Source organism: Balaenoptera ricei, chromosome 21 (assembly GCF_028023285.1).
Source record: "Balaenoptera ricei isolate mBalRic1 chromosome 21, mBalRic1.hap2, whole genome shotgun sequence".
Taxonomy (NCBI): Eukaryota; Metazoa; Chordata; class Mammalia; order Artiodactyla; family Balaenopteridae; genus Balaenoptera; species Balaenoptera ricei.
The window spans coordinates 34,730,409-34,748,070 of NC_082659.1; the positions used below are offsets into that span (position 1 = coordinate 34,730,409).

Here is a 17,662-nt window from a genome sequence, read left to right on the forward strand (position 1 = left end):
CCCAATCTATCTTTCCCATCTACTCTCTCCTTCTGTCACTCAACTCCCTTTTCAAATGTGTTATACCATTGCTTCTCTAACTGAAGGATGGAGCAGCACATGAATACTCTAAAAAGGTTCTCTCTAATAAATACCAGAAATTAAGTTAACACTCTGAGCTTTTTACTCCTTTGCCTATGCTCCATCTCTTTCCTGCATATGACATACTTTTTCTTTTCACCTCTACATAATCAGATTACTTTCATCTTTCAAGATCTAACTCAAATCTCCTCTCCTTAATTAAGTCTTCCCTTAATCACCAGCCCTTGCAAGAAGACACCTCCTTACTAATGTCAAGAGAATTTTATCTCTGTATTACATCTAGCTCACACACATGAAATAAATTAACATGATTTTTAGCTCATATTTTAAAGCCTCAAAAGGCTACAATTTTTAACCTATCATGAAGTGCTCTAAGAAAACTGTCCAAAGTAACCACTGAAGCCAAATGTATATTTAACATCACAACATACTACCATGAAACCCATTCAACAAAAGGAAGAAAAGTTAAACTTTATCATTTAAGAACCCACTTTGTTCTAACAGTTTAAATTGCCATCTATAAAACAACCACTAAAATAAACACCAGCACACTGGCCCAAAGAAAAGTGAACACAAAGAAATCAAGAAAAGGGACATGAAAGAAATCAAATAATTTCTCCACCCCAGGCCTAATACTTTTCATTAAGATGTACCGGCATTAACTGTGGGCAAACGCCTGTGATGTCTTGATACAACAACTTGGCATCTGGTCAAAGACAGAGAGATAAAGGGAGAGGGCAGAGCGCAACCCCACGTGGCAGGTAGCTTTACTATTCCAACCAGTTCTCCTGCTCTGAGTTTACTGTTCCAATAAGTACTAGTCTAATCAGTTTTATTTACTGTTTAACTAAATAAGGAGTGGCATCAACCAGGGGAAGTAAATGTTCTGAGAGGCTAAGTGACATGACCAAGGTAAATGAAATGATGTTCAGCAAGGTATTTTAGAAGAACTAAAAGTCAGAACTAGATTCCTGGTCTTTTTGTTTCTCAGGAGTAAATTCCTAAGGAAAACTAAGAGGCACCTGAATTGTCAGACTGTCATTTCTAATAGCATAATAAAGAACAAAAAAATCTTCTAGTTGTAGGTTCTGGGTAGAAATAGCCTTAAATGTCATGTGGCTCTTGATCAGAGCACTTGTCACAGAACTCAGCATAACATCAAATCTTTCCTTTCAAATAAGGCACCCCTTTGTTAAATACACCGCGGTTTATTTTTGCTGTTTGCATTTGTCACCACGTGAACTGTCTTTAACAACAAATAAAACTTCATAAAATATTAATCTTGACCTTATTTGGAATTTCTGATTTCTTCCTTATGTTTAAAAATAAGAGCTATTTAGGCTAGGGTGATTTAAAGAAAGACCAAATTCCTCTTTTACGTTAAGACTTTTTTCTGCTCCCTTTTAAAACAAGGCCATTGATACTTCCCACTGAATGACCATCATTTCCAAAATTCATTCAGCAAACATTTATTAATTACCTGTTATGTACTTAACCTATGGGATTCAAAACTGAACATTGCTAGAGCATGAAAAGTCTATTTAGCATGTTAGAAAGCTCACACTGGCCATGTTTGAAGGATGTACAGGGAGAAAGTACGAGCACAAACAGAACCTACAACAGGGACAGCGCAGGCGAGGTGAGTGCTTGAGGCAGGACAAAGGCAAATGGACAGAACAAAGGTGCCAAAGGCTACTCCCTCTCAGACTCCACACCCATTACCACCTCCTGCCTCGTCCTGCCCGCCCTCTCTAATTTCAACATGCTGTCCCAAGGGCCTTGCTCAGCCTGTGCCGGCTGCTGTGGGCTCTTAGAGCTCACTTGTTAAAGCTTTTCCTTTGCCTTCTGTCAGTCTACATCTATTACTAATGTAAGAATCCAGCTGAAAACTGAAACAGCTATTTCTCCTCTAGAAAGTCTTACTGAACTAGGGGACTTCCCTGGTGGCACAGTGGTTAAGAATCCGCCTGCCAGTGCAGGGGACACGGGTTCGCTCCCTGGTCTGGGAAGATCCCACATGCCGCGGAGCAACTAAGCCCACGTGCTGCAACTACTGAAGCCCACGAGCCTACCGCCCGTGCTCCGCCACAAGAGAAGCCACCGCAATGAGAAGCCCGCACGCGCCACAAAGAAGAGTAGTCCCTGCTTGCCACAACTAGAGAAAGCCCCCGCGCAGCAACGAAGACCCAACGCAGTCAAAGAAAAAAAAAAAAAAGTCTTACTGAATTAGTCCTGCCCAAATCTGGTCTCGTATCTGTGACAATGGGATTTGCTAAGTATTAAAAAAAGAACTTTAGCACTTACCTAAATATAAACCACACACTAGTAGAATCTGAATTAATAAGAGTTTTTATAGCTTTCCTGCATTTATTTTTCCCCCTTAAAGAACTTAAAATGTAGTGTAAAGTGTATAGGAGGGAAGCGGGGGGAGAGAGAAGAAGAGCTTTTTCACACTCATGTGAAATATATATACTTTGGGGGTGGGGTATCTATTTACATTCCCTTTTCTACCAGGAGTCATATCTGCTGCTTTGTGTATTTGGTCAGATTCCTAACAAATTATTTCCTCTTGTTTAGTAAAGATGCTTTTCCTGTGATGCACAAAACCCACTGATTATTTTTTAAAGACTTTTTCCTTTTGATTTAATATATTGAGAAAGAAATGGGATACTTTTTTTTTTTTAAGAATTTTTTTTAAATTATTTAATTATTTATTTATTTATTTATGGCTGTGTTGGGTCCTCGTTTCTGCGCGAGGGCCCTCTCCAGTTGCGGCAAGTGGGGACCACTCCTTATCGCGGTGCACAGGCCTCTCACCATCGTGGCCTCTCTTGTTGCGGAGCACAGGCTCCAGACGCGCAGGCTCAGTAGTTGTGGCTCACGGGCCCAGTCACTCCGCGGCATGTGGGATCCTCGCAGGCCAGGGCTCGAACCCATGTCCCCTGCATTGGCAGGCAGATTCTCAACCACTGAGCCACCAGGGAAGCCCCGAATGGGATACTTTTGAAAGTTAACAAGACCAATTTCAGGAGTGCTTTGGGTTGTGTATTAAATAGCCATCCATTTCTGGAACACAGAAACGGGACTGTAATAAAATGAAATGCAACAGAAAAAATTTCTTCTACATCAAACTAAAAAGCTTCTGCACAGGAAAGGAAATCATCAAGAAAATGAAAAGGTAACCTACTGAATGGGAATAAATATTTGCAAATCACATATCTGATAAGGAGTTCATATCCAAAATATATAAAGAACTCACATAACTTAGTAGCAAAAAAAAATCTGATTTAAAAATGAGCAGGAAAAAAAATAAAATAAAAAATAAGTAAAATTGGGCTTCCCTGGTGGCACAGTGGTTGAGAATCTGCCTGCTAATGCAGGGGACACGGGTTTGAGCCCTGGTCTGGGAAGATCCCACATGCCGCGGAGCAGCTGGGCCCGTGAGCCACAATTACTGAGCCTGCGCGTCTGGAGCCTGTGCTCCGCAACAAGAGAGGCCGTGATAGTGAGAGGCCCGCGTACAGCGATGAAGAGTGGCCCCCGCTTGCCACAACTAGAGAAAGCCCTCGCACAGAAACGAAGACCCAACACAGCCATAAATAAAAAATAATAATTAATTTAAAAAAAAAAATATGTAAAATTGAGCAGGAGATCGGAATGGACATTTTTCCAAAGAAGACATACAACGGCCAACAGCTACATGCAAAGATGCTCAACATCACTAATCCTCAGGGAAATGCACACAATAATGATTTGAACCAACTCCAGATAGCCTTATGGTCCCAGTCTCCCCATGTTTTCCTGTCACAAATGATTCTTATTTGCCCTGGCTTAATCCAAACCTCTGCTTTTTACTATTCCTGATATAAATGAATAAAGATCACCCCAAAAAGCCAAAAAAATAAAAATAAAAAAATAAAACCACAGTAAGATATCACCTCACACCTGTTAGGATGGTTATTAGCAAAATGATAAGAAATAAAAAGTATTGGTAAGGATGTGAAGAAAAGAGAACCCTAGTACACTGCTGATGGAACGTAAATTAGTGCAACCTCCAGCATGTGGAGGTTCCTCAAAAAATTAAAAATAGAACTACCATACGATACAGCAATTCCACTTATGGGTATTTACCTGAAGAAAACAAAAACACTAATTTGAAAAGATATCTGCACCCCTATGTTCACTGCAGCATTATTTACAATAGACAAGATATGGAAACAACCTAAGTGCCCATTGATGGATGAACGGATAAAGAAACTGTGGTATATATATATTATATATAGTATATATAATGGGATATTATTCAGCCATAAAAAAGAATGAAATCTTGCCATTTGCAACAATATGATTGGACCTTGAGGACATTATGCTAAATGAAATAAGTCAGAGGAAGATACATACTGAATGGTCCCACTTACATGTGGAATCTTACAAAAACAAAAACAAGCTCACAGATACAGAGGAGAGACTGGAAGTTGTCAGAAGGATGGGGTGGGGGGGGTGAAACGGGTAAAGTGGTTCAAAAGGTACACACTTCCAGCTATAAAATAATCATGGGGATGTAATATACAGCACGGGGACCACAGTTAATAATACTGTCTTGCATATTTGAAAGTTGATAAGAGAGTAGATCTTAAAAGTCCTCATCACAAGAAAAAAAATTTTTGTAACTATGTATGGTGATGGACTTACTGTGGTGATCATTTCACAACATATACAATAATGAATCATTATATTGTACACCTGAAACTAATATAATATTGTATGTCAATTATACCTCAAAAAAAAATTCTCAAAATCATGGAGAAACAAGCCTGCTCCAAAAGATGAGCTTCAGAAAAACCATGGCCCTTCTAAGACTGACCCTGCTTGAGGCCCAGTAAATGAAATGGATTTCTTTCTACTCTGGGTAGCAAACTCCTTAAAAGAAAATGGCTGAAGGAAAAAAAAAAAAAGAAGAAGAAGAAGAAAAAGAACTATTTGGCAAGTCTTCTGCAGACTTGGTCCCAGCTTCACAGTAGAAATGTGAAGTAAAGAAGTTTATCATGAGGGATTCTGAGCAACTGGATGTAGGTTTCCCAAAAGACTATGGGGGCCATGTCCATGAAACCACAATTACAAATCATACACACATTCCCTAGGAACTAGGCCCAGTCATTTTTAGGAAAAGATTCTTTGTTTGTTTTGTCTTATTTTGCGTTGTTGCCACTAGAATATAAACTCCAAAAGAAAATCACTTTGTCTGATTTCTTTACCATTATATCTCCAGAGCCTAGAATAACAGTACTGAGCAAAATGGATATATCTGTTGAATCAATGAATGAATGAAGAATGTCCTATAACCAACAGGATACCATTTAATAGAACCTCAAAAGAGAAACAGAAAGAAGCCTCCCAAAACCCAAGCAAAATACTACACGTCACTGCCACCTAAGTTCTGTCCCCTACTCCCAAGTACAGGCCGAATAGAATGCTGGAAACATTGGGGGGCGGGGGAGCAGGGTCGTCCTTCCTAACAAGGAGCTTGCAATCCAGCAACTCCATCTGCATATATTGTCTCTTGCAGACAAAGTTTAAGCAGCGGTAAAGTTAAGTGGGGACAATCTTGGCCACAGTTCTAGAATTCACCATGACCCTACATGGGCTATTACCACTAAACATAAATTTCTCAATTGTTTATCTTACCCTCTAAATGCTATGTTGCCCTATATGGTAGCCACAGCCACATATAACTACTTAAATTTAAATTAATTAAAATTAAATAAAACTGAAAATCCAGTGCTCAATACCATATGTAGCTAGTGGCTACCATATTGCACCACAGAGACAGAGAACATTTTTCCATGCTCACAGAGAAGTCTATTTGAAAGCACTGCCGTAGAACCTTCCTACTCAAAATGTGGCCAGGGGACAGCAGCATAGGTATCACCCAGGAGTCTGTTCAAAATGCAGACTCAAGTACCATCTCAGACCTTCCTAATCAGAATCTGTATTTCTAAAAAGAACCCCAGGTAATCTGTATACACTTTAAAATATGGAAGTACTTCTCCAGAGAACTACAACAATATATAGAAGTTGTTCTGACTACATTTAAATGGTTACTTTTTTATCCTGAAAGATAATCTTAAGAGTTCCTACCTCCTAACTGAAAGGTCCAAGTGTTCAATCAAGTAAACAACAGGTAAAGAAAACATGCAGCCTCTCCTTCCAATCAAGAGAAAGCCTTGTGCATTCTGGTCTGGGTTTGCCATCTAGCTGATCCAGGATCCTTTCAGCAGAGGAAGAGAACCACCTCGCCTGTGATGGAACCTGTCTTTAGTTTATAGCTCACAGTGAATTTCTCTCACAGTGAATGGTCAATGACTCTACCTTTATGCAAAAGACCATAAAGTCCTAAAAAAAAAACTACAAATGTAAAACTGAGCATTAGTAAATGCCTGTACATTAACATCTGTACATAGCCTTAAAGAAATTACATTGTAGCTTAAAAGAAAGAAGCTGAGGGAAAGGTAAGGTTTTTCTGTTTTTAAAAACTGGGATATTTTCCCAGACTTTCAAGGTTCATGTCATTGGATATATCACTTGTAAAATAAAAATGCACGGGCAAATTCACTCTCTTGTGGCACTTTCAAGACAGCACTATTTTTTATAAGTACAGTTGAGCACATTTTCAATCCTTTATGAATCATGGCTAACCCAGCCACTAGAAGTCGGTTTCTCTCCTTTCCTTGTAGGTTGTTCGTAAATGCAGTAATGTCCTTGGTGCTCTCTGTTCCCTAATGAATATCAGTTACCAAACATATTAAAACTTATATAATCAGTTAGTGTGATAAAAGAATTATAAATTCTTCAGTTATTTCAACACTGGAAAACTTACAGAAACAACCTTAAAGACACACTGCCCCTGATCTGTCAGGAAGGAATTCAATCCCATTGACAGAAAGGTGCCTGATAGTCCCCTTTAGTCTGAAATTTCATAAATCAATAAAAAAAAATTGAAGACAAAGGTCCAATTTACAAAGCAACATAAAATGTAAGCCTTGCAGAGTAAAAAATCTCAAATACATTTTATCTATAAGTAATCATAATCCTTAACTGTGAATAACAAAGATCAATGTTTCTAAGTCTAATAATCAATAAACCCCTCCAGTATCACAGTGATGCATGCATGGTTTCGATTTGCAGTGCAGTAGAAAAAGTCTTATTAAAAAAAAAAAAACCAAACAGGAGAATAATCCATTTTTACTAAGCAATAGAAAATATATTTAGTATGATAAAAGTGACATAAAATGAGTATGAGTAATGATAATTTGCTAAATGAGTAATCTAAGTACATTATATTTTGGTACACACTCTTCACTCTAGTAACAGTCCCACTTTGGAGACGGCTACAGTATGTAGTTGAGGATGCTGGCTGTTACCTGGTCACTAATAACTCTCTAAAAGCACAGATGTTTAAGGTATTTGTATGCTACAAAACCCAGGAAAAGGTCTGCCAACCACTACACAAGCTATTAGCATGTGCACACGAGTAGAGACAGTTCTATTAATTGGACACTCTTTCCCCAAGTGATTAATAGTTACAGCTGTGCTCATCGCAAACTAAATTTCACATACTAATGAGTCAGAACCCAATTTTTCTCCTTCAATTATAGTCCCTGGGGAAATGAGACTAGCTTTCCATTCCAGTCAACTGCAGAGGAGCTCTGTGAGCTGGGCGCAGCAGTGCACGACACACGGAAGGTAAGACAAGCGTGCTAAGGAGCAGCCCAGCGACCTTAACCCCAGGTCTCTGCCGGCGTGCAGAGACCTGGCACTCGTCAGGAGGAGAAATTCTAAGCTGCAAGAGCTGAATTTAGACCTATCTTTAAAATCACTGTTTTTAAAAGCTGGTTGCCTTTTCTCAATCAGAAGGATTCTCCACTTTGATCTATCATCCACTCTCATTTGTTTCTTATTATATCCACACTTGGTGCTTCTCCTTCCGGTCTTAGCGCTTCTGATCATCACTGCTCCTCTGATTTCATCCATTCTATCCTTTTTCTATTTCTTCCTGTTAGGAATCCACACTTTTAAAAACCCAATTTTATGTTTTAATTTTTTCCAGCTTTATTGAGATGTAATCGATATATAACATTGTGTAGGTTCAGGGTATACAACGTGTTGATTTGATAAACTTACAGATTGAAAAATGATCACCACTATAGCTTTAGCTAACACCTCCGTCACATCACACAATTACCACTTCTTTTTTGTGGTGAAAACATTTAAGATCTACTCTCTTAGCAGCTTCAAAGTACATCATACAATATTATTACCTATAATCACGATGCTTTACATCAGAGCCCCAGAACTTATTCATCTTGTAACTGTAAGTTTGTACCCTTGACCAGCCTCTCCCCATCTTCCCCACCCTGACAGCCCCTTGTCATCACTTTACTCTCTGAAAACCCAGTTTTTAAATTTCTCTGATCTTCACTGATTTTTTTTTGTTTTCACTTTATTTTTAAAAGCAAAAGTTTAAGCTTTTAAAGAACTCCACAGTCTTGTTTATAGCAGGCTCTCTTCTGCTAAAGTTAACACAGATGTGGTAGTATTAATATAAATTCTTATATATTTTATTAAATATTTTAATATTTTAAAATTGAAATATTAAAGAAACTTAATACTTAAGAAGTTGAAATTCAAAATACTATACAACTCTTTTTTAAAAAACCACAAATGCCAAGGGGCTGGAGTGCCTAGCAGTGATGGCCCACTACAGCTGCGGACTTCCCTAAACCGCTGTGAGCCAGGACAGATGTCAAGCGCAGTGGAAAACAACAGCTCGACTCAGCCTCCAGCCTGTCACAAGCCTCAGCTGATCCATATTTGCATTCAGTAGTTTTCATGCTCAATAAGTGACCCACAGTTTTGCTAAGGATTGATTCAGGCTGCAAATTGGCATGAGCAATAATTCCAAGCATCTCTGAAAATGCAAATTTCACCGAAGTCAAGTTCCCTGGTGAGAGAGAAATAAATCTTGAATTACTCTAAAAGTGACACTTTCAACAGATAAGAAAAACACACCCCCACGTGTAAACTGAGGAAAAATAAACCTCCAGCAGAGACCACCTCAGCCTCAAGGACAGCGCTCATGGAGCGGCTGTGGTGCTGCCTGGGGCTAGCCAAGCTCTCCTCCAGAGACTCTGGCAGAGCAGGGGGAAAGCAGTCTGAGCTCTTTAAGAGAAACTCCTCCCCATTCCCATCCAGTGCCACAATATGATGTCTTTCTAAAACTACAGGGGTAGCTGGTTTCCTCTTTCTTTCTATATAATACATCAGAAACAGGGAGAAACAGGATGATAGAATTCTGTGTTCCCAGGAAAGCCGTTTGAACAACAACAACAAAAAACAATGAAAGGAAATAAAATTACAGGTAAGAATAATATTCTGTTTTCTATTTAAAAATAAAAATTTTGAAAAATCCAATGTCAGATGCTAAAATAAACATTCCACGTTAAAGCCAGGGGAGGTTCTGGGCAACAGCACTCGGAGGGCAGGTGGTGTCTTTCTGGTGGCTGGGGAATTAAAGAACAGCTGGCGTGGGCACCCCGGATAAATGCAGTATGTGCTTCTCTAGTCAGGATTCAGCAAAACCTCATCCAGCCCCAGCAGTCTACTACTGGGATGGTCAAAAGACAAGACTAGTAAGCAAAAGCAGTCAATAATACAGACGGATCATTTTACAGCAGCATTTCACAGAAGATAGATATATAAAAATATATTTGCCTGCATAGACCTACAAATAGAGGTTACTCACAGAGATTACTGTAGCTCCAGCAGTTACCCATTGATCATAGAAAATGCCCAGTTCATCAGCTTAACGCTTGAGAAAAGTTAGCTAGAAAAGAAGCTGGCTAATTCAAAATCTGCCGTGCTAGTAACTGGAAGCAAATGAGTTTCAGATTTCCTGGCAGCCCCTGTGGCCCTGCAATGCACAGGGTGATGTCCACGGAAGCGCTCTGAGCACCAGGAGCCCGGCTGAGCGAGCTGCCGCCTCTCCCTGTGTCACAAAGGCACAGCAGCCTGCCCTCACGCTCCCGTCCGCCTCTGCGCTCTCCACCTTGGTAGCTTACCGAAAACAACCACGGTAGGGCCTTTCTATATTTGTGAAAACTACTTCCAAGGAGATAATGGAGATGACGGGAGTGAGCTTTAATGTAACCATTTCCCCAGTGCAGCAGCAGGAACCCCAGCAAAGCCTCAGAGAGGACTGTACCATCCCGGGTGACATCAGAGGTGGGGCTGTCATCTCAGAATTATGCAGCATTTTCTCTGATGCAAGAAGGACACACGTGAAAGGAGATGGATGGGCTCCCTTTTAAAGGATTTAATTCTTGTGTTATTTAAACAGAAAAGGCAAAAGCAAATGTAACGTTGAACAACTCCTGTGGGAGGATCTCAATCCTGCTTTCCCGGTCCTCATCTCGTGGCTAAATGACGCTGCCAACTAAAGTCATTTTACTGACGACTGCATTACCATTCCTGCAATTAAATTCTTATTTAATGGGTAGTTGATATTACTTGGAAAATGTGACATGAAAAAATTCAAAGACATTAACATTTAGTTTTAAATATGATGACATAAACTTTTACATCACTAATGGTACCTCAGATGTATGCAACACCTTTCTACACAATCTCAATAAAAATACTAAATGTAAAAACTAATAGTTTTGTAGATGAGAAAAGTGAAGTGAAAAATAGCACAAGATGAAGAGCATAATGTAATATTGGTCATTAGTCTTAGTAATGGAGGTTAATACAAACATTGAAAATATCTCATCTTCTATAACCTTAATCTTCCAACCAGTATAAAAAGCAAAGGCCAATACAAAGCAATTGATGATTATTTTTATTCATTACATATGCATTTACTGAGTACCTAATAGGTGTGAGATAATGTGCTGAGTTTAATTTGGAGTATACATTTCTCATAAATAATATAGCCAGAATAGATAATATTTATAAAATGCTTACTATGTGCCAGGCACCACACTAAGCAGCTTTATTGTATTAACTTATCTATTCCTACCAGCAGCCCTGTGGGATAGCTACCATAATTAACCCATTTTACAGATAAAACTACTGAAACACAAAAAGTATCTGACTTGTATGAGTTCACATGGCTAAAACTGGCACAGGCAGGATTCAAATACAGGCACTAAGGCTGCAAAGTCCACCCTCTCAGTCCGTAAAGCTACACTGACTCCTGGGGGCTTCCTTGTCAAGTAAAACAATTCCAAAGGAAGAATATAATTTTCAGAATTTGGAACCACAGCAAGTCAAAATTAGCAAGAAGATTCGCCCAAATATAAGGGGATAAAGGCAGAGAGTACACCTAGAGAAAGCATATGGAGATAGTGAAAATGACACCCAGGAGAGGAATTTCAGTGCTGACTGCTCCAGGGACCTTGGGCCAATGGCTTTAAATCTTTCAGCTTTAGTTTCCTTACTTCTGAGCTATAGATTTTTAAGTTATAAAAGCATGGTTAAAGCGCACAATCTAGACTTGTAGTCTGGGCTCCATCACTTTCCAATTATGTCCCTCAAGCAAGATTTAACCTCTGAGGGGCTCAATTTTCTCACCCAAAAAAAAATGAGGAAAACAATGAGGTTGTTCTGAGAATTAAATTAACTATTCATATAAATATATAAAGTACTCATACTAGCAACTAGTATACAATAGAAGCTCGAGATTATTATTATCGTTACTATAATCATCATTACTTTTAGCATTATTACGGCATTTTTAAACTACAACTGCCAGCTTCCTCCCTTTTCAAAAACTTCTCCAAGAAGAGCTGTGATTTTTCCAGAGTTGGTAGGAAAAGCAGAAAGGACAACCTTTGCTGGTGTCATACAAACATTAACCAACCCATGAATCACCAACTCCCTGTGAGATATAAGCTGAAGTTGTTGGGTGTGCTTTCCAAGAAAGCTCCTTACAAGGGGAAGAAACTCAAATACATGAATGAGGGTGCTGAATAAAGTTACTGCGATTATAAAAAGGCTACATAACTAAGATGATCCCCTTAAATGCGTCTACCCGTGACTGTGAGGAAATGAAACTGTCTCAACCACACAACTGTCTCATTTCCAAATGTCTAGCATTTCACATCAGGCTTTAATTAACAATATCTTTGACTGACATCCTAAAACTCACCATTTTAAAAAGTAAAGCTTGAAAATAAATTTGTTACATATTCTCTAGTCTCTCATGTACACTATCTCTAAAAAATATACATACGGAAACAGCACCTGAGTCTACGACTGGGTTGGCAGTGCCATCCTGAAGTCTTTGTCTGGTTTTGTTTTGTTTCTGAAATGTAATCTAATAAAGCTGCCATTATCCTTGAAAGACAGATAATATCAATAATATTCAGACGAGAGAACCATTAAAAAATTTACCAACCAATATTCTGTTTATATCTCTTCTGTAAAAGATAGTTTGTTTTTCTAGAAATATCATTGACAGATTGTACCAACCAAAAAAGCTACATTTATAAATTGTACTTTTTCATTAAAATTTAAGATCTTATAAACAAAAGTATACAACAGCCAACTGCAACCAATGTTTTTTAATGAAGAAAGTATGAAATTTAAATTATAAAGTATTTTGAGTGTTAACATAGTTTGTATTGACTGTATCTTCTTATTTTCTGTGTTGATGCTCTGGCATTTGGGGCCTTGATCTTGGAGAGGCAGCCCCTCCCAGGGCTAGCTATTTCCTGAAGAGAGCAAAGGACTCCCCTGGGAGTACACTTCTGATGCACAAAACAACCAATCCAGAGCCACACCCCATGCATCTCCTTCCTCAACCTCTCCCACCTAAGCCAATATTCCCCGGCTCTAAATCACCCAAGGGCCTGGCATGGGACAACTAGGAACTACCCGTATAGACTTTAACCCTTGAAATTATTCAAACTATCCAATCCTAAGCTTACGCAGGCATCTACCCTGCCTTATCCATTCCTTCCAGCAAAAAACCCATTAAAGGCTGGGCTGTGCTCTTCCCCACCCCCCTCCATCCCCATGTGGCCCTGCAGGTGTTTCTAGAGCTCTGTGAGTACAAACTTCTTTCTTCATGACAATTATTCCCATGTCTGTGTGACTTACCATACCTGATTAAAACAAATCCTAAATACAAATCTTGTAAGAAAGTTTTAAGAGAAATGAATAATTAATTATTCTTGAATAACAAAATTTCAAATCAGTAATGTATTTCTATACTTTACTGTCACTAGCACTGACAAGCTGTAGGTAATAAATTGCTATTTGATATAATGTGTTACTTCTCAAAAATTTCCAACAAAGTAATACAAACAGGCAAGCAAACTACTGTTATCCAATTTAGTACGAGATTTTAGAATTAAAAATATTTTACAAATAAAGACTGTATAATGCCAATTTTATCACAACATATGATATTTTATTATTTGCCTTTATTAATTACTAAATCCATGAGGAGACAACAAGATTATCACAAGAACTGGTAACAATAGTTCCTTATTTGAAATTTCTTTTATTGAGCAAATTTCAACAAAGAAGAAGCCAGTTTTCCTATCTCAAGTTATTTATTTTTTAATTCTGGTTCTTAGATGTTAAAAAACATACTCAGTGCCAATTTCAGGATTATAAAAATTTAGTTTTTACATATTAGTCTACTGTCTCTATTATAAGGTACATCTGAATGTTTAAGATTAACGTAGAAAACAGAATCCAGGAAGACATAACATGAAAATAAATCCAAGTGAGCAGAGAGGACAGGTGTGCACACCAAGACTAGAAATAATGACAGTTATGCCAGAGCTTTATACTCTGAACATCGTTTAAAAAAAAAAACAGGGCTTCCCTGGTGGCGCAGTGGTTGAGAGTCTGCCTGCCAATGCAGGGGACACGGGTTCGAGCCCTGGTCTGGGAGGATCCCACATGCCGCGGAGCAACTGGGCCCGTGAGCCACAATTACTGAGCCTGCGCGTTTGGAGCCTGTGCTCCACAACAAGAGAGGCCACTATAGTGAGAGGCCCGTGCACCGCGATGAAGAGTGGCCCCCGCTCGCCACAACTAGAGAAAGCCCTCGCACAGAAACGAAGACCCAACACAGCCATAAATAAATAAATAAATAAATTTAAAAAAAAAAAACAAAAATTCACTTGTAACTTATAAGAAATATATACATAGCCCTCCTAGTAAGCTTGTAGGGAAACATACCTTATAAAAAGTGTGTATGTCTGAAACCTCCTGTTCAGTAAAGATATAATTAAAAATCACCTACAAACTCTCCAGCTCTCCCAGGACTGCTTGGCAGGACGACCACAGTCGGTGGACCTGAGAGTCTGCATTGGTGAGGAGAGGGTGAGCCCCCTCAGAGTGCAGAACCACTGCACCTTCTCTGCGCTACAAACTGTGTGGGGAGGGCGGTGTGGAGACCTGGAGGAGGAGAGGCTGGGCAAGATGCTATTTACCTACCAGGCCTCCCTGTCACCCTCCAAGTCACTCCCCTCTGTGTTCCTGCTCCCCCACCAGCTGTGCTGACAAGGAAAGAGCAGGAAACAGACCTGCGGCAGTCCCTGTTTACCCAGTGCTTACTACACAGCAGACACCCAATTAACTGTTTCATTTAACCCTTAAAATCTCCTAAGAAGTCAAGACCAGGTATACCTAAATATAAGGCAACCCAATGGACAAAAAGTCGTTGGCTACACTTTAAGGATGTAGATTAAATAATCAAATAGCTTCTCATAATATTTTATGTTAATTGTGTACATATATAAAAACACATACTACATAAAACAATAAAAATACTTGCTCTTATTGACTTAATTTCAGGGAATTATCTGAGTCAAGCTTTTCACATGCAATTGTCGTTAGAATCTTTGCTACCACTACAGTCTCATTTTCAGTTATATTACATCTTGGGTTCTGCTTTAAGTTGAGATACAGCAATTTTTAAATCTGTGTGATGCTGTAGCTGGAAATTCTATCCTAATGCACAGAATCCATTCAGGGCTACACTCACTGTCTGACCTTTAAAAGTCACCTTTAAAAGCCAGTTTACAGTGACATCCAACACCTACAACTCCAGGATCATTTCTTCAGGTATAATTACTAAATGGGTGTTAAATTTGTTTTCTCCTCTTTTTTTAAACCTGTTTTAGTGATCTCTGTAAGCATCCCAACTAGAATTATCTGTAGTTATTTCAAGCTAATACGTATTCTCCAAAAGTTCTTTTGTTATTCAAAAACAACCAAAGCATCCCTAATTCAGAAATGGTAAAAACTTGAATATAAAGCCACTCTTCCTTTTCTGATAATTTGAGGGTGTAGAGGATTTTTTTTAATTTTTTAAAATTTTACTGAAGTATAGTTGATTTACAATGCTGTGTTTAATTTCTGCTGTACAGCAAAGTAACTCAGTTATATGTATATGTATTCTTTTTCACATTCTTTTCCTTTATGGTTTAACACAGGCCACTGAATATAGTTCCCTGTGCTATACAGTAGGACCTTGTTGTTTATCCATCCTATTAGCAGTTTGCATCTGCTAATCCCAAACTCCCAGTCCTTCCCTCCCCCACTCCCCTGCCCCTTGGCAACCACAAGTCTGTTCTCTACACCTGTCTGTTTTTGTTTCGTAGATATGTTCATTTGTGTCGTTTTTTAGATTTCACATATAAGTAATATCATATGGTATTTGTCTTTCTCTTTCTGACTTACTTCGTTTAGTATGATAATCTCTAGGTCCATCCATGCTGCTGCAAATGGCATTATTTCATTCCTTCTTATGGCTGAGTAATATTCCATTCCATATGTACCACATCTTCTTTATCCATTCACCTGTCGATGGACATTTAGGTTGTTTCCATGTCTTAGCTATTGTAAATAGTGCTGCTATGAACATAGGAGTGCATGTATCTTTACAAATTATAGTTTTGTCTGGGTATATGCCCAGGAGTGGGATTGCTGGATCTACGGTAGCTCTGCTTTTAGTTTTCTGAGGAACCTCCATACTATTTTCCACAGTGGCTGCACCAATTTACATTCCCACCAACAGTGTAAGAGGGTTCTCGGGGTATAGAGAATATTAACTCCTTTTTTACAGATAGGAGCATAGAGAGAGTTTAAGCCACCTGGCCAACATACAATTAGAAGATAAGAAACATCCCTCAGATCAAATTAAAAACAAAAAAATAGAAGGAAAGGAATTTAGTTGGCAGCCCAAATGTGAGTGTAAGAAGAGCAGAAGGAGGGGCTTCCCTGGTGGCGCAGTGGTTGAGAATCCGCCTGCCAGTGCAGGGGACACGGGTTCGAGCCCTAGTCTGGGAAGATCCCACATGCCGCGGAGCAACTGGGCCCGTGAGCCACAACTACTGAGCCTGCGCGTCTGGAGCCTGTGCTCCACAACAAGAGAGGCCACGATAGTGAGAGGCCCGCGCATTGCAATGAAGAGTGGCCCCCGCTTGCCGCAACTAGAGAAAGCCCTCGCACAGAAACGAAGACCCAACACAGCCAAAAATAAATAATAAATAAATAATAAATTAATTAAAAAAAAAAAAAAGAAGAAGAGCAGAAGGAAACAAAGCTTCTACTTCACACTGGGCTGTACTTCATTCCTGTCTTTTATTCTACCACAGTTTGGGAATTTAAACATTTTTCCCTTGTTGCGCATATTAACTTATTTACAATAATACTTATGTTATTGTTATTATATAAACCATGTAAACATCATTTATGATGAACATACAACATGCCATTTAGTAATATAATTCAGTTACTGTTGACTACTCTGGTTATTCCCAATATTATCTTAGGTAGATTCTTATATTGACCACTGGCTAATTAATATTATTCAGAATGTAATCAAACTATAAGCCCCACTGACCCAAAGGAAACCTCCACGAAGTAAATGATTTGTATCTGTTTTGTTCACTGCTGTACCCCCATATCATTGAGATACCCAGGAAGCACAAATGTCAAACTGCAAAGTCAGGTTAAGATGGCATAAAACTCAGGTTGCATGTAACAGGCAAGGAGAATTTCTATGGTCAGTCGGGAAACTGCCATCCTCATGTATGGGGCCTGGGATGGAATCAGAACCCAAGGGTGCAAGGATAGCACTGGAGGAGAAAGAATGCTCCAGAGTCTTGGGCTAAAGGGGAGACCATAAGCAAAGATAAAACTTGAAAGCAAATTCTAGGAGGAACTGAACCTTCCCCAAAGTAGAAAAGTCAATAATTATCCAAACGACATTTAAGTGGGCAACTGAAGTAGCCAGAGGGCCCTAGGATCTGTATTCATCAAGCCGATTTCTGGCTAGCCTTTAGTTAAATTAGGATTATAATTCTCTCTCCTATAAACTCCTTTATTTATTTGCCGTTTCTTTTTATTTTCTTTCTTTCAGTAAGAGATTCTGTTCATAAATTCTCACCTTGTATCAATCTATGCTACAGTAAAATGTAACGTTCCACCCCTTGGCAGGGAAGCAGGACCACATGGACTCTAGATCCAGCCCTAAGAGCAGAGCGAAGTCCCGTCA

General features: G+C 39.0%; 1 protein-coding gene across 5 annotated transcripts in view; it reads right to left on the reverse strand.

Moving 5' to 3' along the window:
• The window catches only part of PSD3 (pleckstrin and Sec7 domain containing 3), a 585,012-nt gene that overhangs the window by 469,342 nt on the left and 98,008 nt on the right, over positions 1–17,662 (reverse strand). Inside the window, exon 1 of one of the 5 annotated variants that reach the window (XM_059909724.1) lies at positions 15,844–15,907. The exons of the other annotated variants lie outside the window; for them this stretch is intronic. Within the exon in view, the coding sequence (XP_059765707.1) occupies positions 15,844–15,877 (34 nt within the window). The 5' untranslated portion in view covers positions 15,878–15,907. Of the gene's footprint in view, positions 1–15,843; positions 15,908–17,662 lie in introns of those variants that run through there. 5 annotated transcript variants of the gene reach the window in all.